This window comes from Rhinopithecus roxellana, chromosome 18, assembly GCF_007565055.1.
Source record: "Rhinopithecus roxellana isolate Shanxi Qingling chromosome 18, ASM756505v1, whole genome shotgun sequence".
Lineage (NCBI taxonomy): Eukaryota > Metazoa > Chordata > Mammalia > Primates > Cercopithecidae > Rhinopithecus > Rhinopithecus roxellana.
Genome location: NC_044566.1, coordinates 40836430 through 40863435, shown reverse-complemented (window position 1 = coordinate 40863435; position 27006 = coordinate 40836430). Strand labels below are relative to the sequence as shown.

At 38.0% G+C, this 27006-nt stretch overlaps 1 protein-coding gene across 2 annotated transcripts in view; it reads left to right on the top strand.

Moving 5' to 3' along the window:
- Positions 1-27006, top strand: part of WDFY2 (WD repeat and FYVE domain containing 2) — a 198635-nt gene that overhangs the window by 101571 nt on the left and 70058 nt on the right. For both annotated transcript variants that reach the window (XM_030921875.1, XM_030921873.1), the window contains exon 5: positions 15262-15316. In XM_030921875.1, the coding sequence (XP_030777735.1) occupies positions 15262-15316 (55 nt within the window). The remainder of the gene's footprint in view (positions 1-15261; positions 15317-27006) is intronic.

The following is a 27006-nucleotide window of genomic DNA, read 5'->3' as shown; positions in this document are numbered from 1 at the left end:
GGCTTCATTAAGAAGAAACCTTGAAGGTTGGAGGACTGAGTCCATCATTTGTCTTGGGAAGAGTGTTTCAGGTAGAGTAACAGTCAGTACACGAGCCCACAGCGGGAGTGTTTTTAGTAGTAGTACAACGAAAATCCTGATTTAAAAAAAAAAAAACAAGGAGTATTATTTCTTTATTTTTAATATTTATTGAATACCTCTCATATATTGTATATTAAGAACAATGCTGGACACGTTGGGGAGACATGTTAGGAAAACCAGAACTCCATTCCTTAAACTCTATAAAGAAAGATCAAATGATCTGATCATTGATAGTTTTCATTTAATGCAGATTGTGATCAATAGTCTAAAAGAGCTACACAGTCTCTTGAAATTCAGAACAGAAAGCTGCATCCTGCCTGAGGTGATTATATGAAAGCAGACCATTCAGAAGGATAGGTTTGAAAAATGATGAAGATTGGGGAAATGAGACAGTAGATCAAAGGCTAGGAAATGGGGATGTGCAGGTCATTGTCAAAGATAAAAGTTCACTTGGAAATGCATTGGAAGGGGCTTAGATTCAAGAAGGATGTAAGGATCTGATGACTAAATGTGTAGGAGAAATTGAGTGGGGAGAAGGGGTAGTTGGCAAAAATAACTCCCAACCAAGCTTGTGTTCAGTCAGTACACAGTTGCTGCTGTCTGCAGCCAGCGTCTGTTCTGATTAGCCGGTGTCCATGGCCAACCATTTGGTCCTGCTTCCAGGTGTCAGACTTGGGTAAGAGGGCTCATGATGGAGGCATTAGTGGTGTGTGGTGCTTTCTACTTATTTTTCTTTTGTGTTTGTTATAATGCATTGTCACCTGGATTTTCTGAAGAGTGTAGTGACTTCAGAATTTGCACTGTAATTTTTTTCTTTGCACATAGAGATTCAATGAAATACTCTCCTGAGTTTTAATGTCATTTAGAGGGGGCTCTTTGAGGTTTGTGTGAGTCAAAGGATCAGTGGATAAAAAATCAAGAGACAGGCCCACATTTTAAGTGTGGGCTATGCAACCTGCAACCAGGTAAGCCTCTGACCCTGAGACCTTTTCCTTAGTATCTCTAGACTTTCTCCTTAGTATCTCTAGACTTTCATTTCCCTATCTAAAAAATGAGTCATCATGTTAGGTAATCTCTAAGACCCTTTACAAACTCTGAAACTCCACAAAATCCAAAACTTAACAACCAAAGATCCAGACTTCTTTCACCAGCAGCTTTCCAAAGTAGAGAAACAGTAATTGTCAGCCTCTTAACCGTTAGGCTAAATATTATGACGTTAGGTGTAAGCAGTTTTCAATTTCAGCAGGCAACTTTTTGGTTCAGAATAATTTTCTCAAAAGTTTTGAGCTATTTTTTCTTTTTAAAAATAAATACCAGCAGCTAGACTAAACTGATTTCATATCATTTGCTGTTTAATATTACAGCATAATTTTTATTGTGTATAAATGTTATTTAAAATATCCAATACCCTCTTTCACTGAAGGGTGGCACAGAATTCTTTAGCTAGCAGCTTCCTTTGTGTGATACATCAGTGTCTGGCTTCAGAGTTTGGCCATGAGCAGGATATTCCCCATTCACTGAATAGCTTCCAAGGACATCTGTCCTTAAGATTGTGAAATTGGCCAGAGGCGGTCTTGAAAGTGGTTACATCCAAACCTGTGTGTCTTTTCTCTCTTACCTTCTCCCTTCCATCCTCTTGGGAGGGATATTATTGAGAAGCCAACTGCATCTGCTTACTTGTAGTCAGTGTTGGGGGACTGGGAATGGGAGGGAACAAAAACATGTTACCATTGATGAGAAAAGATGATGACAGGTAAACCGTGAAGCATCCAGGCAGACTAGAGGGGCAGCAGCCAGACAATTAAACAGTTCATATGTGGAGAAACCTTGAAATTGCTTTGTTTTGTGTTTTATATGTGTAAACCTGAATTTGAGGAAGAATTTATAGGAAGAATTTGTAAACCTGAGTTTGTCTCTTTGTAGGTGATATTTGGAATCTAGAGAGGCAAGCAGCTGCTGTGGTTGCACAAACCCCAGTTATCTTTAGTTTTCTTGTTTCTGATGCTTCCATGTAGTGTGGCATATGCCTGTCGTAGAAATGTGACTGGGATTTCCTTATGGAGTTCGGAGCCTAGGTGGGGGATTTGCATTTGAAGCATCCCTTCCCCCGACTTTTTAAAATACATGTGGTCAAAAAAGATTAGGCTCATAGGCATTTGACCAGAGGGGAAAAAGGCACTTACTCTCTGGGTTCCTGGGTGAAACAATGTCCCATTGTTTGGTAGCCAGTGAAACCTCTTTTCATAATTATAAACAAACAAGAATAATCTTTGAACTCTGTAGGCACATTTGCAGAATCTGAAATGAAGATTAAGCAAAGCCTAACATCAAGTCAGTCACTGAAACCTGCAGTTTTCAAACTGTGATCTGTGAGGTGAAAGCTATTTTCATAATAATACTATTATTTGCCCTTTTCACTCTCATTTTCTAAGAAATGTCCAAATTGTATGCAGAAGTAGGATGGGAATCTGTCTTCAGTTAAGCTACACATTAATGAGATTTGCTAAAATGGAAAACAGGGCCACTCTTTTCACTAAAATTTTTTTTTTGTAAAAAATAGTTATTTTTTATAGATTGCTATTTATATTAACATGTAATACATTTGCTATTGTTATTTTAATGAATTAATATTTAAAAATTTTTTCCATTTTAATTTAGAACATGATATATTTTAATCAGTACCACCCACATAAATAAAAGCTCATCAGACCTCTTAGTAGTTTGTTTTTAAGAGTAAAGGGAACCTAAGACCCAAAAGTTTGAGAACTGCTCATTTAAACAAAAAGACAACCAAGGGGTACAAGTTTTAGGCCACTGGTTGTTTAAGTGTGGAGATAGCCATAAATAAGAGGCATTAAGTATCTTAGAGGGTCTTTCGTAGAGCCATTCTTATGGGATTTGACAGTTTATGGGGTTTTTTTTAGGGTTTTTTTTTTTTTCTTTTTAAGAGCAGTTTTAGGTTCACAGCAAATTGAGAAGAAGGTTCAGAGACTTCCCACACACCCACTTCCACACACTTGAATAGCCTTCCTCATCATCAGCATCCCCTACCAGAGTGATATGTTTGTTACAACTGATGAACCTACATCATTAATGCCTCATTACCGCACACAGTCCATAGGTTACAAGTAGGGTTCACTCTTGGTGATGTACATCCTATGGGTTTGGACAACTGTGTAATGACTTGTGTCTACCATTGTAGTATCGTACAGAGTAGTCTTAAGTACCCAAAAATCCTCTGTGCTTTGTGATGGCCATGTGCAAACTCCAGTTATCAAAGAACAGAAACTGACTTATCAGAAGAGAACAGTAGGTTGAGAAGGGATAATATGAACAGATTATTGCATTTACAGAAAAAAGCAGAGATACCAGGGAGAGGCCCTGAGCCTGCGAGATACAGAGGATAACTAGTACAGCTTCATTGGCCAGTACCTTTCCCATTATACTTTCTGTCTTTTTACAGTAAATCCTCTTTTCTAGTCGTCTGAGGTCCTTGCAACCAAAGGAGCCAAGTAAAACCTACAACAGCACAAGTATGGAGATTATAAGGACCAGCACAGTTTTTATGATTAACACTTGGTTTTGATTCTGAACTTCCTGGTAGTCGAGGCAAAAAGGAGACTGTTTATCTTGAAGCTATGTAATTTTTAAAAAGGCAGTTTTAAAGGTAGTAATACTTTTCTAATACTGAAGTTAAATCAATCACCGTCTTATGCATAGAGGTTTTTTGAAATGTTAAAAATAGAATTACTTAGCTGGGTACGGTGGCAAATGCCTGTAATCCCAGCTACTCAGGTGGCTGAGGCAGGAGAATCGCTTGACCCTGGGAGGCAGAGGTTGCAGTGAGCCGAGATCGTGCCATTGCATTCCACCCTGGGCAACAAGAGCTAAACTCTATCTCAAAAACAAACAAACAAAATTACCATATTCTAGCAATCCCACTTTTGGGTATATACCCCAAAGAATTAAAAGCAAGATTTTGAAGAGATGTTTGCACACTCATGTTTCGTGCAGCATTATTCACAATAGCCAAGAGGTTAAAACAACCCAAGTGTCTATCAGCAGATGAATGGAGAAAGAAAAATGTGGTATATACATACAATGGGATATTATGCAGCCTTTAAAAAATAGGAAATCCTGGCACATACTATAAAGTGATGAACCTCAAGGACATTATACTAAGTGAAATAAGCCAGTCACAAAAGGACAAATACTCTCTAATTTCACTCATATGAAGTATCAAAAGTAGTTAAAATTATAGAAATAGAAAGAATAGAAAGATGGTTACCACAGACTGGGGGTAGAGGAGAAGAAGAATTAGTGTTTAATGGATATAGAGTTTGTTCTGCAAAATGAAAAAGTGGCAGAATTTGGTTGTATAACAATGTGAATATACTTAACATATCTAAAGTATACACTTAAAAATGATTACGATCATTTTTAATGTTACAGGTTTTTTACCACAGTAAAAAAAAAAAAAAAAAAAAAAAACAGTCACCCTCATTTCAATTAATAATCGAGACACTAACTATATTGGACAATATCCTGGGCATTTCTTTTTTTTATCCCGGGCATGTCTAAAGCAGATACAGAAATAAATTTTATATGGAAATGCAAATGAGAAGTTTACTAATATCAGGCTTCCCAACTAGATTTCGCCTTTAAACCAACTTCTCTTTTATGGAGAGAGATGTAGAAAGAAAACACCTTTATCCTCAACCAGAAACATAGTACCTCTGTGTTCATGAAAAATTTTCTGTATATATCTCTTCTCTTCAGTAACGGCTTCACATAGGCACACAAATAATATTACTTCAAAGCCATGTATTTTCGTATGACACTTCTGCTGGGTAGTTAAACCAATGACATTATTCTTTCCTTCATTTTTTATCACATTTGGGCCAAGTTAAGATTTCCTGTTTATTTTTTAGATGACTTCCCTGGATGGTTTGAAGTGTATTTTTCTAGAAGGAGAGAAAAATCTACATGGGAAATGTAACTACCATTTAGTTTTCTTCAAAAAATTGGATCTATCAAGCATTACATCAGTTTTTATCTCTGATGTGCAACAAACATGACAAAGAATCAGTAGCAAATAATTGAATTTTAGATATTTCTATTCCTAAAGTAGTGTTATATTTTAAGAAATGAGAGATCATTGGCAAAGTTTCAAATAAGGAAACTCACAATTGAATTTTTTTTTAATGTGTAAGGTACTATGGTTCTATTATTGTAATTCTTGAGGATCTGTTTCACTGAAATGTACTTAATAGGTGAGCAGGTGGGCAGTGCTTAGAACTGTATAGTATTCCTTTACCAGTGAAGATACAGCGTGAAAAGTCAGGGTGACCATGGTAACAGCAAAAGAACCAAGCTTATTTCTTTCTAATTAAATTTTTTGCTGTTCAAAAGTTCTTTATTTTTTATTTTTAATTTTTTTTAAGAAACAGAGGTCTCACTGTGTTGCCTAAGCTGACCTTGAACTCAAGTCATCAAGCCTCAGCCTCCCAAAGTGCTGATTTACAGCCGTGAGCCACTATGTCCACCTGTTTAAAAGTTTTTATATTTTGCAATGGCTGAACATTACTTTTAAAAAGAAAGAAAAAGAGACACAAGGGTGGTGGTGGGGTGGGGAGGGGGAACAAAAACTGACCAGTAAAAGTACTTGGCCCAGGGTAGGGGCTGCTGTCTTAACATGTGCATGAAATTGAAAGTATCTGTGTGGGGTACAGATACTTTAAATTTCTTCCTGCATGTCTTAGTCTGTTCCTTCTGCTATAATAAAACAGCTAAAGGTGAATAATTTGTAGACAACATAAATTTATTTCTCACTGTTCTGGAGGCTGGGAATTCTAAGATCAAGGCACTGGCAACTTTGTTGTCTGGTAAGGGGGCCTGGGCTCTGCTTCCAAGATAGCACTTGAAGGCTGTGTCCTCTGGAGGAGGCGAACACTGTCCTCACAAAGCAGGATTGATGGAAGGGACAAAAGGGGTGAATGTTCCCTTGAAATTTTAAAATAAGGTCCCTAATCCTATTTAATAACCTCTTAAAAGTTGCACCTCTCAATAATATCATATTGGCAGTTAAGTTTCAACACATGAATTTTGGGAGGGACACAAACATTTAAACCATAGCATTGCACCTAGGCCTTACTGTGCCCTGCCATGCCCACTTCTGTGGATGGAACCAGAAGCCGCAGCACTTACAGATCCCGTAGCCTCCTTTCCATTTCTTCCTGCTTTTCACAGAAAGATTCAAGACATCACTGGGAACTTGTGATGTGCAGGAAGAACCAGAGGATGACCAGAAAACAAAATTGTACCTTTCATTTAAAGAAAAAAATAAAGTCCTGCCTCTTGGCCTCTTACTTAGACTGACAGAAAGCTGAATAACAACTTGATTCAGATAAGGTGACCTCTGTTATCAAACAAGAGACATGGTATCTGTTTGGCAGCTGTGTTTTTATAACCCAATAGAAAATAAGGACTGTTCTTGAGAAAAATGCCACAAGAGTGTTGTGAATGGCATGTGTGTACACAGGCATGGGCCTTGCCTTGTACATTCTTTAACAACAGGGCATGCTAGAACCTTTTTAAAAAAATAACAGTGTTGCCCAAATACAGTAATATTACCATCTGATTGACTTATTCTGCCAGGCTTGGTTTTCATAGGAATTTAGAGAGACAAAGAGGAGTGGAAAAGGCATTGACAAATGTACAAACAAGCTTATATTATTAGTTTTCTCCATTTTTATTCTTTTTTCCACCCCCAGCCCAAAGCATTGGCTACGAATAATGTTGCAGCTTAGCCTTCTTAAATAGTCTTTTTCTCTTTTCTTCTCTTTCCTTAGTTTGTTCTAAAACATCAAAGAACTCTTCTTCCTTTCCTTCTAAATCTTGGGAGTTAGGAGTGTAAGTGTCCCACGTAGCTAAGTACCCTATCCAAGATTATTCAACTCACTCTGACTACCACATATCAAGATTTCAAAGGGATTGGTAGTGAGCCTCCCGGCAGCTGTGAAATCACTGTTTTTCAGTTTTGGTCCAAAGTAAGCACCTGTCAATCTACCTTTTTTTTTTTTTTTTTTTTAAATTCAGAGTTTACCAAGTAATAGAAAACTGATCCCATTCACAGAAGTTACTGTCACATAAATATAGAAATAATTTCAAAAATACATAAAACAGTTGAAGAAAATTATAAAAAATGATTAATATACATAAAAGAAGACCTTTAAATCTCAAATCTTCCTGAATTTAAAGGTTTAATTCAATTCCAATCAAAATAGTTAATGTGATTTTTCTTTTTTGCTATTAAAAAGATTATTTATGTTCATCTAGCTACATTTTTCTTTAAGAAATTAGGAGACACATAGCCTTTATATTAACATATAAGTTGTATCTACTGTAATTAAATCATTTTGGTTCTGGCAAAGGAATAAAACAGGGTTAGAGAACTCCCAAACAGACTCAATTTAATGAAAGCAAATAAAAGATGGTAAAGCCCACAAGGCAGTGTGGATGGGAAAAGTTACTAAACAAATGGTGCTGGAGCAGTTGGTTTGCTTTTAAGAAAAAGATCGATTTTAATTCTCACCTCTTGTCTTATACCAAAATTAATTCCCGGAGCATGAAGCAGCCTTACATGTAAGTAAAGCCTTAAAAAAGAAAAAGAAAAACTAGAAGTCAGTTGACTAGACATTTATAAACAATCTATCAAGAATAATGTTGTACGCTTAAAAGAATAGAAGTCATAAATGAAAATATTATTATATTTAACTACATAAAATGCAGAACTTCCCAGCATTAAGAGAATCTACTTAACTACAGTTTTTTAAAAGCAACAAATAGTTACGTGGAATATGACAGAAAAGGGAAAATATCCTCAGTCCATGACAAGCGTATGCAAATAGGTAAGAAAAACAATAAAATCCTGTAGATAGAAAAGTAATGAAAGAGGAAATACTAAGGGCCAGTAAACATTTTAAGGTGTTAAAAATTTTTTAATTCTATTTTTATCTAAGTTGTAGTAGTTTTAGAATATACATATCAGCTAGAATTAAATAAAGTAGGGCACTTTAGAACACGAATGGAAAGGACATAAATTGGCACAAACTATTTAGAAAAAATATTGGTAAAATTCAGAGCTTTAGAAATACTTTTCCTTTGTGTCAATAATTTCATTTCTAGAAAACCATCCAAATAATCCTAAAAATACACAAAGATTATTCATAAGGATATTCCTATTTTTGTAATAAAACATTGGTGTGTTAGAAATGTCACAGACTGAATGCAGTGACTCAATGCCTATAATCCCAGCACTTTGGGAAGGCTGAGGCAGGCAGATTGCTGGAGCACAGGAGTTCGAGACCAGCCTGGGTAACATGGTAAAACGCCATCTCTACAAAAAATACAAAAATTAGCCAGGTGTGGTGGCTCGTGCCTGTAGTCCCAGCTACTCAGAAGGCTGAGGTGGGATGATATTTGAGCTTGGGAGGTTGAGGCTGCAGTGAATTGTGTTCACGCCACTGCACTCCAGCCTGGGTGACAAAGCAAGATCCTGCCTCAAAAAAAAAAAAAAAAAAAAAAAAGAAATATAACAGTTAAAGACTAATTAGGTAAAATCCTTTATTGCCTTCCAATGGGATATTATTTATCCATTAAAATTCATTTTTTCAAAAAATAGGTAGTGACATGAGAAATGCCCATGTAATAGTGTTAAGTTACAAAGGAGAGCTACAAAACATCATCTACAGTACTACTATTCCAATTGTATGTGTTTCTGTGTATACACGGGGAAAAGCTTGAGAACCTGGATTCGAATTCTTCAATTATAATTGTTCATTGTCTTCCAAAAGATTTAAAGAAAAGCTTCTTAATCCATTTTTTAAAAATTAACTCTCATAGAGTACTTACTATGTGACAGGCACTGCTTTAAAATGCTTTTTTATAATAACTCAGTCTCATACAGTCTTATGAGGCTAATACACAGAAGGAAAGTGAAGCACAGCGCTCTTGAGCAACTTGTCAAGATCGTTTAACAAGTATGTGTTTTAGCTCGGATTTAAACTGGACAATTTGGTTCCAGTGCCCAAGCTCTTAACCACCATCCTTTGCTATCTTTAAGCCAGAACCCAATGAAGATAGCACCAAAATGAAAAGCTATAGACCAATAATACTCTTAACATGTAGATGTAAAAATTCTTATCAAATATTAGCATATCAAATCCAGTAGTGTATTAAAGGAAGAATACATCAGGGCAAGTTTGGATTCTTTCCGGGAGTTAAGAATGGGTCAATATCAGAAAACTGTTTAACAATAATCAATTACTTTTATAAATGGAAGGATTTTAACAAATCTCGTTTAATAGATATCAAAAACACATTCTGTTCAATTTAATTAAATTTGGCAGCTACTCTTAATAAAAATTCCAGATAAAACGAAAATAGCAGTGATTACCTAAACTTGGTCAGGGTTTAGGTAAGTCAACAACAAATACTGTGTTAAATGCTACAATAGCATACTAAAACTTAATACATGTGTATCCCAAAACCAAGAGTTGTTTTCATTATGTGTGAGAAGTAATTCATTGGAAATTGAAATGGGGTTGGGGGAAATGCCATTTAAACTAGTAAAGAAAAATTGTATTTAAGTACTTGAGTATATTACAGTTAAAATATTATTCCTTCCCAAATTAAAACTTAAAAGATATAATGCAATTTTAACTCATAATGCCATGGTTGTTTGTTAATTAAAAAAATAAAACATTTCAATACTACAAAATATTTAATAAAATTCAAAGGCAGAATATTAGGAGAGAAAACACTGTCAATTCACATATTAAACAAAGGATAACTATCCCTAATAATCAAAGAATTTCTACAATTTAGTAAGACAATTACAAATGCAATAGACAAAAAGAACAAAGGATATGCCTGGGCCACATCATATATACTGCCTCAGATTTTCTTAATTGTACTTGTTTCCTGGGCTCTCTTGGCACCTTGTTCCACCCTGAGGCCTAAGCCCAGAGGATCTGGTTCCCCTGCTACTTCTGAATTATATGAAGCACAGCACTGCAGAGACACAGATATAACTTCCCCGGTGGCTGCAACAGGGCTAGGTGGTCCAACTTTCTACAAGCAGGGAGAAATTAGATTCATGTGGAGCTATGATTAAAATGCAAAGGGGTATGGGAGACATCTGGCAGATAAATTCCCTCTCCATCCCTCCCTTCAGTGGATTTTTCCAAAACCTGGTGTTTCACTTCTATCTGTCCAGAGACTTCCTGAATGCTGAGAAGCAGCCGGGCATCTTGTGAAACTCAGGCGAGCTTGGTAATGCACCACCATCTTTCTCCGCTTTGCTTTGCTTTACCCTCACTCACTGTTGTGCCGATACTGCACCTTCAAATGAAGCATTAGGCTTAAGCTTTGCTTCACGCTGTTTTTCAGAGAACCAGGCTACAGCAGAATTTGAACAAAAAAATTCGTAAAACAAGAAATGAATGAAAATAGCAAATAAACACAAAAAGTTCTCCAGCTCATAAATAGTGTCATGAACATAAACCACAATGAGATACCTGATTTGCTTTAATGCGACCCCCAGAGCAAATGCCAGACAAAAGGCAAGTAGGCAAGGCAAAAAAAAAAACCTTATTTACAAGCCAATGTGAAGGAGGGAGCGAGGTTCACCAGCCTCCGGCGGTGGAACCCGACGAAGTCGCTTGGGCATTCTCGGGCGAGGTTCCTAGGTCCGCACAGGAGCAGGGGCCAAGGAAGTTCGCACCGGCGTTCTCGGACTAGGTTCCTGGGTCCCGCCTACGAGGAGGGGCCAAGGAAGTTCACACCGGCGTTCTCGGACGAAGCTCCGGGGTCCCGCTTACGAGGAGGGGCCAAGGAAGTTCGCACCGGCATTCTCGGAGGAGGTTCCTGGGTCCCGCGTACGAGGAGGGGCCGAGGAAGTTCGCTCCGCGTGCCCGCCGGGAGCGGCTTTTATGTCCTAGGCCCGGGAGTGGGAGGGCAGTTGGCGGGACATAGGCGGGTCGGGGGCAGGGCGGTAGGCGTGGCTAGGCGGGTTCAGGTTCTTCTCCGTCGGAGGTCGGGTTGCGCCTGCGCAGTGGACCCGTGTCTTTCCCGGGCGCGGGAAAGTTGACGGTGAAGAACCCGGAACTGCGCCATCTTGCCTCCGTTCGTCCAAATAATACCCTCTTGTTTCGCACATCAGTTTGGCAAAAATTGAAAAGATCAATAGCATTCAATGCTGATAAGATGTGGGAAAAAATGCTGTCAAATGAAGATGGGGTTAGGTGACAGAGTGCATGGCTGCATGCTTCCTGGAAAATAATATGACAGTGTTTATTAAGACATTAAATGTACATGATATTTGAGCCAGCGTCTCTTCTACATAGACATTAGTTAATATGGATATATTTGCAAAGACCTTTCTCAAAGTATTGCTATAATTGTAAATTATAGCAGACAAATGGAATGTCCACTTAAAATGTGAAGTACTTGAATAAAGTTTGGCATATCCATTTTATGGAATATTATACAGCCATCAGAAAGAATAAGTTAGAACTACATGCTTCTGGAAAATAGCGCTTTGGTGTACTTTAGATGAAAACGGAAAGTTACAGAATAATATCTATAATGTGATCCTGTTTTTATACAACAAAAAAAATGTATATATGTTCATATATGTTTGTATAAGGGTTTAAAAAAAAGACATGGAGGGATACGCCAGACTGTTAACATTGGTTGCCTCAAAAGGGTGAGATTGAAGGTGAAGACAATTGTTAGCCTTTTGCTTGTATATCCTATATTATTTGATGTATTACAGTGAGCATTAAAAACAACTAAGTGATAGATGGGTGGACAGCTGAATGGAAAGAAGGAAGGATAGAAATAATAAAGAAGGAATAGAAACTATTTTATCCAAAATATTTCAAATGTGTATATCTTTGATCTAATTTTTTTTGAACTTTTATTGGTCAATCCTAAGAAAATAACTGCAGCCAAACCTTTACATTTTAATTGTTCATGAGTGTTAACAGACAAAATCTTTTAAAAACTCAGTTTGGCCATATCAAAATTTCATTGGTTATACTCTTTGATCCAGTAATTCTACCTTTTGGATTTTATTTTATAGAAGTACTGCTGGAGACATATAAAGATAGAATACATTTAATGTAATATTTTCAATAAGGAAAACTGGAAACAAACGTTCATCAATAAAGGAATATTATGGCCAGGCGTGGTGGCTCACGCCTGTAATCCCAGCACTTTGGGAGGCCAAGACAGGCAGATCACCTGAGGTCGGGTGTTCAAGACCAGCCTGACCAACATGGAGAAACCCCATCTCTACTAAAAATACAATAAATTAGCTGGGCGTGGTGGCGCGTGCCTGTAATCCCAACTGCTCAGGAGGCTGAGGTAGGAGAATCGCTTGAACCCAGGAGGGCGGAGGTTGCGGTGAGCCGAGATCACACCATTGTACTCTAGCCTGGGCAACAAGAGTGAAGCTCTGAAGCTCTGTCTCAAAAAAAAAAAGAATATTTACTGCATCCTATGCAGTCATCAAAAAGAATGAAGTTATGAGTATGTACTCGTGGAATTATATGCATGAACTGTAAAAAGAAAACAGCATTGCCAAGTAGTTTTAATGTTTTGTTTTATTATATATTATTACAACTGTACTTTCCATAATACTTATGTTTGAGAAATGGTATCACAAGGGATTTTTAGTGTTTATTTTTCTTACATTTCTTAGAGGAGTATATTGTGTTTCTATGATCAAAAAAGTAATAACAAAAGCTGACACAAAATCTAAATTTTCTCCATAATTATATGTTTTTATTATCATAGGAAAAATAAATGACCAAGAAATTAGGTTTACCAATGCATTGAACTGGTAATTTTATTTTTAATATGTATATTAAATCCTAAATGCAAACCTCTATTAAGTTGTGTTATTTTATACTTTACGTTGTTTTGAAAGGAATTGTGGTATCTTTTGACCAGGCCAGAGAACCATTTCAGTATATTCAAATAGCATGAACAATATGAATTCAGAAAACATTTGGCCAGATAACAATTGTCTTTAATAAATTTATTTGTGTATGTGTCACGATATTTGGGACCCTGTAAAGTTGGGGGTCAGGGTCGAGGTCCTGTTGCCTGGAATTAAAAGTTGCTAGTGAATTGTGGCTTAGGCACCTCCCGGGTTTCCTTACCTACACTATAAGCACTTTATGGGCCAGCTACTTTACTTCTTTAAAAATTAGTCTGCTCTGGCTGGGCACGGTGGTGCACACATGTAATCCCAGCACTTTGGGAGGCCGAGGTGGGCGGATCACCTGAGGTCAGGAGTTCAAGACCAGCCTGGCCAACATGGTGAAACCCCGTCTCTACTAAAAATACCAAAATTAGCCGGGCATGGTGGCATGCACCTATAATCCCAGCTACTAGGGAGGCTGAGGCAGGAGAATTACTTGAACCTGGGAGGCAGAGGTTGCAGTGAGCCAAGATTGCGCCACTGCACTCCAACCAGGCAACAGAGCAAGACTCTATCAAAAAAAAGAAAAGAAAAAAAAATTAGTCTGTTGTGTCCAGTTGTAGGTCTAACCCTTTCAAAACAAGAATTGAATGTAGTGCCACTCCTTGAAGAAATAATGATATGAATTTTTAAAGTGACAAGTTGAATAATGTTATTACTGAGAAAATCATGAAGAAAATTCATTTGTAGATAAGCTTCTTAAAGGGGGCTGGAATAGAAAAATGAATAAGCAAAGTAACTTTATTGCCTTGTATGTTCTCTCATATCATCTCCTACTTTACCTTTGTGACATTTATCACAAAAACAGTAAAATACTTATTTCCTTCTGAAAAATTACACAAACTACTAAACTCAGGAAGACCCAGATAGCAAGTAAGGCGTTTAGGTGTCTTTCTTCCCGTCCCCCTTTTTTAAAGTTATCAAAGAAAAATCCTGGATGCTTCCAAAAAAAGATTAATTGCCCTGTTTCTAAACTCAGATGAAGGTATCAATTTATTATACTTTGCAGCTTTCCTTATGTTTCATAATATATTCTTTAAGAATACCTGGATATTTTTCTTTTGAATGAAGCCTAAGGACTCAAAACTTGGCTGGATCTCATAAACCCTCAATCATCTTCTACATACGGGTCACTGTATACACAGATGCTTGGGCGAAACAGCACACACTTACGTGTCCTCACAAAGGGTATATATTATAATGTGCAATATAGAAACTGATATTTTCAGTAAATTTGACATTCAGGCTAATCTCATTACATTGAGAAGTGCCTTTGTGTGACCATTATTTATTAATTACCTACTGTGCCAAGGTATTGTGCCCGGTTCCCTGGGGATACAGAGGTAAGATGCAACCTTGAGACGCTTGTAGTAAGGGGAAATAAATTACTAATCTTAGAAAAAGAATCTTTAAAATACCTAATTTATTTTTAGTAGAGAGTTACCATCCATTTCCTTACTGGTTAGAGCCTTGAAAATTTTTAGCTTTGGCACAGTTGAAAGAAAAGTATTTTGAATTAGGTTTATCTTCAAAATTGACTAGTATCAAGATGCTCAACTTGATCTGGTTTTCTTCTCGTGCATACACAAAAAGTCAACACTTATAAGGTAAAATTATGATAACTGCATTGGATCATAATTATGATTGTTACTTTTAAAGGGGTACAAAAATTCTGAGTTGATGGGCAAAATACTAATGTTAGATGTAATTGTCATGATAATTTGCTTTATTCAATCTGGTTTTACCAAATATAGTCCTTCACTTAAAGAATTTATTTTTGTGGCCGGGCACGGTGGCTCAAGCCTGTAATCCCAGCACTTTGGGAGGCCAAGACGGGCAGATCACGAGGTCAGGAGATCGAGACCATCCTGGCTAACCCGGTGAAACCCCGTCTCTACTAAAAAATACAAAAAACTAGCCGGGCGAGGCGGCGGGCGCCTGTAGTCCCAGCTACTCAGGAGGCTGAGGCAGGAGAATGGCGTAAATCCGGGAGGCGAAGCTTGCAGTGAGCTGAGATCCGGCCACTGCACTCCAGCCTGGGTGACAGAGGGAGACTCCGTCTCAAAAAAAAAAAAAAAAAAAAAAAAGAATTTATTTTTGTTTAATATTTTTCTTTTCTTTTACAGGAGTTTATATTGTCAGAAGATTATAACCAGATGACTTCTGTGAAAAACTATCAAGGTAGGGAGTGAGAGGAGCACTTTCATTACCCAGATTCTAAAATACTTCTTGGTGCTTTTCACTGCCACAAGAGAATACGTGCTTTACAATCATCAGGGAAACAGAACAGAGCAACCTTTTGAGTGAATGTTATCCCTGTTTTTGAATTAAGAAACTGAGGCCCAATGAGGTTGGGTGGCTTGCCTTGGGTTCTAGTTAAGTGCAGAGCCATATCAGGTCAGTGTGACTCCCAAGCCCACAGCCTTTGTCTTCCTACTGTAACACGCTGCCTTTCAACAGTACAGCAGGTTTAGAAAGTGGGTCCAGTAAAAAACCACCTTAATAGGACTCATCTTTAATGTGGTTAAATGTTTTAAAATGCTCAGAGTGTGTTGTCCAAGGGGAAGAATTGTGGTTTTATCATGTCTTCAACATTGACAGGCCATCTGCCAACAATTTTTGTAAGGGATTTCTTTATTCAGACTAACAGCGTTGTGGAACCAGAAAGTTAGAGGTAGACTTTTTAACACTTAGAGTCATGAGAATTCTCTTGACTCGCCTTTAATGAGAGGATGATCATCCAGCTTCTCCTTTAGTACCTCCAGAGACATAGGAACCATTATGATTTTGGAAAATTCTAAGCATTAAGTTTTTTAAGATTTGGGGCTAAAATTTATTTCTCTTCTTTAATTTTCTCACATATCATTCATCACATATTTATTGAGTGTCTATTATGTTCTGGTAACAGAATTGCAATAGTGAACCAGACATGTATAGTATCTATGTATAAGCAGTTTATAATCATGGAGAGGATACAGATGGTAAGAGGATACAGATGGCCATTAAAATATTGTGTGATAAGTGATAAATGTTCCTCTATTGGTGTTTGCTTAGCCTGTTGGACGTACAGAAACTGAATACAATCTCTCTTACACATGACAACTTTTCAATTATTTTAAAACAACAGTGAAAGTTTCTACCCCTTCCCTTCTGTCTCCTGTTTCAATCTGTAGTGTTTTGCTCTCACTTCTCTTTTCCAGGCTATATATTTTATATCTCTAATTTTTATTTTATGTTATGTAAGTCTTTATTCTTTAAAACAGTTTTTACATGTATCCTGTAAATGTGGACAGTTGTTTTTTATCAAGTTTTAAAAATACATTACTTAACAAAATTTTTTTTTAATTGGCTTGGTCACATATTTGGGATATCATTTGGTACCTTTAGGACCATTTAAAAATACAATACCTTGTGGTAGGTAACCTTTAAGATGGTTCCTAATGATCATTGCCTCCTGGAATTTACCCTATACCTCCAGTGTGGGCTTAACCTAGAATATGGCAAGTGATGGATATCACTTCTGAGATTAGATTACAAAGATACCAAAACTTCCACCTTGCTTGCCCACTCTGCACCTTTGTGTGCTTGCTCTGATGAAACCCAGCTGCCATGTTGTGAGCTGCCCTGTGGAGAAGCCCATGTGCTGAGGAACTGAGGGAGGCCTTCTCAACAGCCAGTAAGGAACTGACACCCTAATTTAACAGCCCACAAGGAACTGAATCCAGCCAGTACTATGTGAGAGAGTTTGGAAGCAGATTCTCCCCCTGTCAAGGTTTCACATGAGACCACAGTTCCATTCCACACCTTGATTCCATCCTGTGAGAGACTTTATGACAGAGGCATGCAGCTAAACTGCACCAATATTTCAGACTCTGAGATAATTAACATTTACTGTTTTAAGGCACTAAGTTACATGCATGTAATCTGATAAGTACAAAATTATATTCTCTCTTTTCCTTAGCATTGTTCTTATATAGGGTGAATTTCTGGCAGCCATTTTATGCTGTGGGCTCATGTGGAACAGTCAACTCAAGCTCCTCCACAGTTCTCACTTGAATTTTTTTTTTCTTTTTTTAATTTTTAGTTTTTATGGGTAGATAGTAGATGTATATATTTATGGGGGTACATGTGACATTTTGATACGGGCATGCAATGCATAATCACATAAGGGTAGATGGGGTATCTGTCGCCTCAAGTATTTATCCTTCATGTTACAAACAATCCAATTATACTCTTTTAGTTATTTTAATTTGTTTTGAGTTATTTTTAAGCTATATCTTCAGTACTTTTGAAGCTGTTTCTTGTTTTTATTTTTGTTTTTAAAATAAAAACTAAATGCTGCACTTAACATCCTGTTATTCACAATCTCATTTTATTTAGCTTATCACCTCAGCTTACCAAGATACTTAGAAATCCCAATTGTCATTAAATATATTAATTTCTGCTTAATTTTGTGTTTTTCTTAAATGTATAAGCATAACATGCCATTTCCTATGTCTGTTAAAATAATGATTGACCTCACAGGTATATGTATAATGAGCATATCACTAGAAACTTCTCTTCATATGCCATTGTTCTTTGAGTCTCTTAATATTTCATATAAGTTCATTTTATCTACAGAGGATTACAAAAAAATTGATAACTAGAGTACTATGGAAACCTATTCTCCACGAATACCTGGAGATAATGTTAAAATTACACTTCTTGTTGGTTTTGTCATTCTTCTTAATACAATACTAGACTCATGGGAGATACAAATAAAAAAATTTCTATGAGCCAGAACCAAAGAGAGAACTAAAACTCAGAGTGATATACATACAATCTGTCTTTGCAGCTGTCTTGGGGAGATGGAGAACCAGTAAGAGATAGATACTTGTGTATGAACATGCACTTGGGGACAAGAAATAAGGCCCAGGACCTGAGTGAGATGAAAAATTGAAACTGAGATTTCCATAAAAGGCTGAATCTCATGAAGGACTGTACCCCCATAAAAAGAGGAACAAGACTTTCCACTAATTGGCCCTGAAGACTACAGGGAAATTTATTCCTGACCCCAACTCTGGATAGAGGATGGAATTTTACCTTGATAAATCAAAACCTGAAATGAAAACTTTTGAGTTTGGAATATAAATTTTAACAGATTATAACATGCTGGAATTCCATGTTAAGAAATTAACATAAAGTGGGTCCTTGGCCAATAAGACACCATGGTTACTTTCTAGAAACAAATGCAGGCTCTTTTCAGTAAGACAAATTGCACAAAGGCCCTGCAACAAAAACAAGCACTGCTTAACATGAATTCTTCATTTTTTTTAATTGTAAAACTAACAAGCAATCAATCTACCATGAGTAAATATTAGCAGATATCACAAACAGGATGATTAGAGTACCAAGAATCTTAGATAATAATCAACAAAGCGAAAGAAGCCATAACACAGTATGTTAAATGATTGAAGAAAAAAGTTTCAGAAACAACAAGGTAATAAAACGATTGTGGAAAAAACAGGGAGATTTTTAAGAGAACCAAATAGAACTTTTGGATAGGAAAAATATTGAAATAAAAAAATCAGTGGGTAGATTAGATTTATTAGACACAGACAAATTAGTGGAGTGGCAGATGGATTCGATGTCCACAGAACAACATTTTTAAAGCTTTTTTTTTTTTTTTTTTTTTTTTTTGGTGACAGGGCCTCACTCAGTCGCCCAGGATAGAGTGCAGTGGTGTGATCTCAACTGACTGCAACCTCTGCCTCCTGGTCTCAAGAAGTCCTCCCACCTCACCTCCCAAGTAGCTGGGACTACAGGTGTATGCCACCACACCTGGCCAAGTTCTATACTTTTTGTAGAGATGAGGTTTTGCCATGTTGCCCAGGCTGGTCTCAAACTCCTAAGCTGAAGCAATCCACCAACCTTGGCCTCCCAAAGTGCTGGGATTACAGGGAAGAACCACTGTGCCCAGCCCATTTTTAAAGTTCTAAAAGAAGAAAAAACTTCCAACATAGACTTATATACCCAGAGAAAATATCTTTCAAAAACTTAAGTAAAAATAAACATTCTTTTGGACACACAAAAACAAAAAATTCATCATTCATAGATCTTTACTAAAAGAAATGTTAAAGGAAGTCTTTCTGGGAAAAAGAAAATGATGCCAAAAGAAACTGTGTGTCTACTCAAAAGAAAGAACAGTTTTAAAAATGGGAACTGAAAGGTTTTTTTTCATATATTGTATGAATCTCTTTAAAAGACAATTGACTTTTAAGTTAAAGACAAAGTAGCAAGGGGTTAATAATATATGTAAATTAAAATGTGCGACAATAGTACAAAGGCCATAGAAATGGAAGTATACTATTGTAGGTTCTAGAATACTATACGTGAAGAAGTATAATACTACTTGGAGGAAGACTGTGATAACTTAAAGATATATACTATTAACCCTAAAATGGAGGAACAGCTCCAGTCTCCAACTCCCAGTGCGAGCAACACAGAAGACTGGTGATTTCTGCATTTTCAACTGAGGTACTGGGGTCATCTCACTGGGGAGTGCCGGACAATCGGTGCTGGTCAGCTGCTGCAGCCCGACCAGCGAGAGCTGAAGCAGGGCGAGGCATTGCCTCACCTGGGAAGCACAAAGGGGAAGGGAATCCCTTTTCCTAGCCAGGCGAACTGAGACACACAACACCTGGAAAATCGGGTAATTCCCACCCCAATACTGCTCTTTAAGCAAACGGGCACACCAGGAGATTATACCCACACCTGGCCAGGAGGGTCCCACGGCCATGGAGCCTCCCTCATTGCTAGCACAGCAGTCTGCGATCTAACCGCAAGGCAGCAGCGAGGCTGGGGGAGGGGCGCCCGCCATTGCTGAGGCTTAAGTAGGTAAACAAAGCCGCTGGGAAGCTCGAACTGGGTGGAGCTCACAGCAGCTCAAGGAAACCTGCCGGTCTCTGTAGACTCCACCTCTGGGGACAGGGCACAGCTAAAAAACAACAGGGGAAGCAGCAGAGGCCTGTGCAGACCCGAACGACTCTGTCTGACAGCTTTGAAGAGAGCAGTGGATCTCCCAACACGGAGGTTGAGATCTGAGAACGGACAGACTGCCTGCTCAAGTGGGTCCCTGACCCCTGAGTAGCCTAACTGGGAGACATCCCCCACTAGGGGCAGTCTGACACCCCACACCTCACAGGGTGGAGTACACCCCTGAGAGGAAGCCTCCAAAGTAAGAATCAGACAGGTACACTCGCTGTTCAGCAATACTCTATCTTCTGCAACCTCTGCTGCTGATACCCAGGCAAACAGGGTCTGGAGTGGACCTCAAGCAATCTCCAGCAGACCTACAGCTGAGGGTCCTGACTATTAAAAGGAAAACTATCAAACAGGAAGAACACCTATACCAAAACCCCATCAGTACGTCACCACCATCAAAGACCAGAGGCAGATAAAACCACAAAGATGGGGAAGAAGCAGGGCAGAAAAGCTGGAAATTCAAAAAATAAGAGCGCATCTCCCCCTGCAAAGGAGCACAGCTCATCGCCAGCAACGGATCAAAGCTGGTCAGAGAATGACTTTGACGAGATGAGAAAAGAAGGCTTCAGTCCATCAAACTTCTCAGAGCTAAAGGAGGAATTACGTACCCAGCGCAAAGAAACTAAAAATCTTGAAAAAAGAGTGGAAGAATTGATAGCTAGAATAATTAATGCAGAGAAGGTCATAAATGAAATGAGAGAGATGAAAACCATGACACGAGAAATACGTGACAAATCCACAAGCTTCAGTAACTGACTCGATCAACTGGAAGAAAGAGTATCAGCGATTGAGGATCAAATGAATGAAATGAAGCGAGAAGAGAAACCAAAAGAAAAAAGAAGAAAAAGAAATGAACAAAGCCTGCAAGAAGTATGGGATTATGTAAAAAGACCAAATCTACGTCTGATTGGGGTGCCTGAAAGTGAGGGGGAAAGTGGAACCAAGTTGGAAAACACTCTTCAGGATATCATCCAGGAGAACTTCCCCAACCTAGTAGGGCAGGCCAACATTCAAATTCAGGAAATACACAGAACACCACAAAGATACTCCTCCAGAAGAGCAACTCCAAGACACATAATTGCCAGATTCACCCAAGTTGAAATGAAGGAAAAAATCTTAAGGGCAGCCAGAGAGAAAGGTCGGGTTACCCACAAAGGGAAGCCCATAAGACTAACAGCAGACCTCTCGGCAGAAACTCTACAAGCCAGAAGAGAGTGGGGGCCAATATTCAACATTCTTAAAGAAAAGAATTTTAAACCCAGAATTTCATATCCAGCCAAACTAAGTTTCATCAGTGAAGGAGAAATAAAATCCTTTACAGATAAGCAAATGCTTAGAGATTTTGTCACCACCAGGCCTGCCTTACAAGAGACCCTGAAGGAAGCCCTAAACATGGAAAGGAACAACCGGTACCAGCCATTGCAAAAACATGCCAAAATGTAAAGACCATGGAGGCTAGGAAGAAACTGCATCAACTAACGAGCAAAAAAACCAGTTAATATCATAATGGCAGGATCAAGTTCACACATAACAATATTAACCTTAAATGTTAATGGACTAAATGCTCCAATTAAAAGACACAGACTGGCAAACTGGATAAAGAGTCAAGACCCATCAGTCTGCTGTATTCAGGAGACCCATCTCACATGCAGAGACATACATAGGCTCAAAATAAAGGGATGGAGGAAGATCTACCAAGCAAATGGAGAACAAAAAAAAGCAGGGGTTGCAAGCCTAGTCTCTGATAAAATGGACTTTAAACCACAAAGATCAAAAGAGACAAAGAAGGCCATTATATAATGGTAAAGGGATCAATTCATCAGGAAGAGATAACTATCCTAAATATATATGCACCCAATACAGGAGCACCCAAATTCATAAAGCAAGTCCTTACAGACTTACAAAGAGACTTGGACTCCCATACAATAATAATGGGAGACTTCAACACTCCACTGTCAACATTAGACAGATCAACGAGACAGAAAGTTAACAAGGATATCCAGGAATTGAACTCATCTCTGCACCAAGCGGACCTAATAGACATCTATAGAACTCTCCACCCCAAATCAACAGAATATACATTCTTCTCAGCACCACATTGCACTTATTCCAAAATTGACCACATAATTGGAAGTAAAGCACTCCTTAGCAAATGTAAAAGAACAGAAATTATAACAAACTGTCTCTCAGACCACAGTGCAATCAAACTAGAACTCAGGACTAAGAAACTCACTCAAAACCGCTCAACTACTTGGAAACTGAACAACCTGCTCCTGAATGACTACTGGGTATATAACGAAATGAAGGCAGAAATAAAGATGTTCTTTGAAACCAATGAGAACAAAGATACAACATACCAGAATCTCTGGGACACATTTAAAGCAGTGTGTAGAGGGAAATTTATAGCACCAAATGCCCACAAGAGAAAGCTGGAAAGATCTAAAATGGACACTCTAACATCACAATTAAAAGAACTGGAGAAGCAAGAGCAAACACATTCAAAAGCTAGCAGAAGGCAAGAAATAACTAAGATCAGAGGAGAACTGAAGGAGATAGAGACACAAAAAACCCTCCAAAAGATCAATGAATCCAGGAGTTGGTTTTTTGAAAACATCAACAAAATTCACAGACCCCTAGCAAGACTAATAAAGAAGAAAAGAGAGAAGAATCAAATAGATGTAATAAAAAATGATAAAGGGGATATCACCACGGACCCCACAGAAATACAAACTACCATCAGAGAATACTATAAACACCTCTACGCAAATAAACTAGAAAATCTAGAAGAAATGGATAATTTCCTGGACACTTACACTCTTCCAAGACTAAACCAGGAAGAAGTTGAATCCCTGAATAGACCAATAGCAGGCTCTGAAATTGAGGCAATAATTAATAGCCTACCCACCAAAAAAAGTCCAGAACCAGATGGATTCACAGCTGAATTCTACCAGAGGTACAAATAGGAGCTGGTACCATTCCTTCTGAAACTATTCCAATCAATAGAAAAAGAGGGAATCCTCCCTAATTCATTTTATGAGGCCAACATCATCCTGATACCAAAGCCTGGCAGAGACACAACAAAAAAAGAAAATTTTAGACCAATATCCCTGATGAACATCAATGCAAAAATCCTCAATAAAATACTGGCAAACCGGATTCAGCAGCACATCAGGAAGCTTATCCACCATGATCAAGTGGGCTTCATCCCTGGGATGCAAGGCTGGTTCAACATTCGCAAATCAGTAAATGTAATCCAGCATATAAACAGAACCAAAGACAAGAACCACATGATTATCTCAGTAGATGCAGAAAAGGCTTTTGACAAAATTCAACAGCCCTTTATGCTAAAAACGCTCAATAAATTCGGTATTGATGGAACGTACCTCAAAATAATAAGAGCTATTTATGACAAACCCACAGCTAATATCATACTGAATGGGCAAAACCTGGAAAAATTCCCTTTGAAAACTGGCACAAGACAGGGATGCCCTCTCTCACCACTCCTATTCAACATAGTGTTGGAAGTTCTGGCTAGGGCAATCAGGCAAGAGAAAGAAATCAAGGGTATCCAGTTAGGAAAAGAAGAAGTCAAATTGTCCCTGTTTGCAGATGACATGATTGGATATTTAGAAAACCCCATCGTCTCAGCCCAAAATCTCCTTCAGCTGATAAGCAACTTCAGCAAAGTCTCAGGATACAAAATCAATGTGCAAAAATCACAAGCATTCTTATATACCAGTAACAGACAAAAAGAGAGCCAAATCATGAGTGAACTCCCATTCACAATTGCTTCAAAGAGAATAAAATACCTAGGAATCCAACTTACAAGGGATGTAAAGGACCTCTTCAAGGAGAACTACAAACCACTGTGCAATGAAATAAAAGAGGACGGACACTAACAAATGGAAGAACATACCATGCTCATGGATAGGAAGAATCAATATCGTGAAAATGGCCATACTGCCCAAGGTTATTTATAGATTCAATGCCATCCCCATCAAGCTACCAATGAGTTTCTTCATAGAACTGGAAAAAACGGCTTTAAAGTTCATATGGAACCAAAAAAGAGCCCGCATTGCCAAGACAATCCTAAGTCAAAAGAACAAAGCTGGAGGCATCACGCTACCTGACCTCAAACTATACTACAAGGCTACAGTAACCAAAACAGCATGGTACTGGTACCAAAACAGAGATATAGACCAATGGAACAGAACAGAGTCCTCAGAAATAATACCGCACATCTACAGCCATCTGATCTTTGACACACCTGAGACAAACAAGAAATGGGGAAAGGACTCCCTATTTAATAAATGGTGCTGGGAAAATTGGCTAGCCATAAGTAGAAAGCTGAAACTGGATCCTTTCCTTACTCCTTATACGAAAATTAATTCAAGATGGATTAGAGACTTAAATGTTAGACCTAATGCCATAAAAACCCTGGAAGAAAATCTAGGTAGTACCATTCAGGACATAGGCATGGGCAAGGATTTCATGTCTAAAACACCAAAAGCAACGGCAGCAAAACCCAAAATTGACAAATGGGATATGATTAAACTAAAGAGCTTCTGCAGAGCAAAAGAAACTACCATCAGAGTGAACAGGCAACCTACAGAATGGGAGAAAATTTTTGCAATCTACTCATCTGACAAAGGACTAATATCCAGAATCTACAAAGAACACAAACAAATTTACAAGAAAAAAACAACCCCATCAAAAAGTGGGCAGAGGATATGAACAGACATTTCTCAAAAGAAGACATTCATACAGCCAACAGACACATGAAAAAATGCTCATCATCACTGGCCATCAGAGAAATGCAAATCAAAACCACAGTGAGATATCATCTCATACCAGTTAGAATGGCAATCATGAAAAAGTCAGGAAACAACAGGTGCTGGAGAGGATGTGGAGAAATAGGAACACTTTTACACCGTTGGTGGGATTGTAAACTAGTTCAACCATTATGGAAAACAGTATGGCGATTCCTCAAGAATCTAGAACTAGATGTACCATATGACCCAGCCATCCCACTACTGGGTATATACCCAAAGGATTATAAATCATGCTGCTATAAAGACACATGCACACGTATGTTTATTGCGGCACTATTCACAATAGCAAAGACTTGGAATCAACCCAAATGTCCATCTGTGACAGACTGGATTAAGAAAATGTAGCCCATATACACCATGGAATATTATGCAGCCATAAAAAAGGATGAGTTTGCATCCTTTGTAGGGACATGGATGCAGCTGGAAACCATCATTCTTAGCAAACTATCACAAGAACAGAAAACCAAACACCGCATGTTCTCACTCATAGGTGGGAACTGAACAATGAGATCACTTGGACTCGGGAAGGGGAACATCACACACTGGGGCCTATCACGGGGAGGGGGGAGGGGGGAGGGATTGCATTGGGAGTTATACCTGATTTAAATGACGAATTGGTGGGTGCTGACGAGTTGATGGGTGCAGCACTCCAACATGGCACAAGTGTACATATGTAACAAACCTGCACGTTATGCACATGTACCCTAGAACTTAAAGTATAATAAAAAAAAATTAAAAAAAAAAAAAAAAAAAGAAAATGTCCCATTATATAGATATACCACATTTTGTTTATCCATTCATCAGTTGATAATCATTTGGGCTGATTCCATCTCTTGGCTATTATGAATAATGCTATTATAAATATTGATGTACACATTTTTGCGTGGACATATGTTTTCATTTTTCTTGGGTGTATACCTAGGAGTATAACTGATGGATCAAATGATAGCTCCATGTATACATTTTTGAGGAACCACCATGCTGCTTTCCAAACTAGCTGCACCATTTTATATTCCTACTAGCAGTTTAGAAGTGTTCAAAAATTTTCACATCTTGTTAACACTTGTTATTCTCTGACTTTTGATTATAACCAACCAAGTGAATGTAAAGTGGCATCTCATTGTGGTTTTGATTTGGATTTTCCTGATGACTAAAAATATTAAACATCTCTTCATGTGCCTTTTGGCCATTTGTCTATCTTTGTTGAAAAAAAGTCCCTTCTAACCATTTTTCAACTGGGTTATGTGTCTTTTTATTATTGAATTATACAAGATATTTCCATATTCTTGACATGATCTCCCTATCAGATACGTTTTGCAAATAATTTCTGTCATTCTGAGGGTTGTCTTTTCACTTTTTTGATAATATCCTTTGAAGCACAAAGGGTTTTAATTTTGATAGTCTAATTAATGTTTTTTTTCTTCTGATGTTCATTCTTTTAGTAATGTATCTAGAAAACCATTGCCAAATCCAAGGTCATGAAAATTTATCCTTACGTTTTCTTCTAAGAGTTTTATAGTTTCAGCACTCATATTTCATTATTTGACGCACTTCAAGTTGATTTTCATATGGAGTATGAGGTAGTAGTCCAAATTTATTCTTTTTTCTGTGACTTTCCAGTTTTCTCAGCACCATTTATTGAACAAACTCTTCTCTCCTCATTGAATGGTCTTAGCACCCTCAGTGAAAATCAATTGACCACAGACATATGGGTTTCTTGCTGTACTCTCGATGCTATTCCATGGATCTATATGCATATTCTTTTTTTTTTTTTCTTTTTTTTTGAGACGGAGTTTCGCTATGTCGCCCAGCCTGGAGTGCAGTGGCCGGATCTCAGCTCACTGCAAGCTCCGCCTCCAGGGTTTATGCCATTCTCCTGCCTCAGCCTCCTGAGTGGCTGGGACTACAGGCGCCCGCCACCTCGCCCGGCTAATTTTTTGTATTTTTTAGTAGAGACGGGGTTTCACCGTGTTAGCCCGGATGGTCTCGATCTCCTGACCTCGTGATCCACCCGTC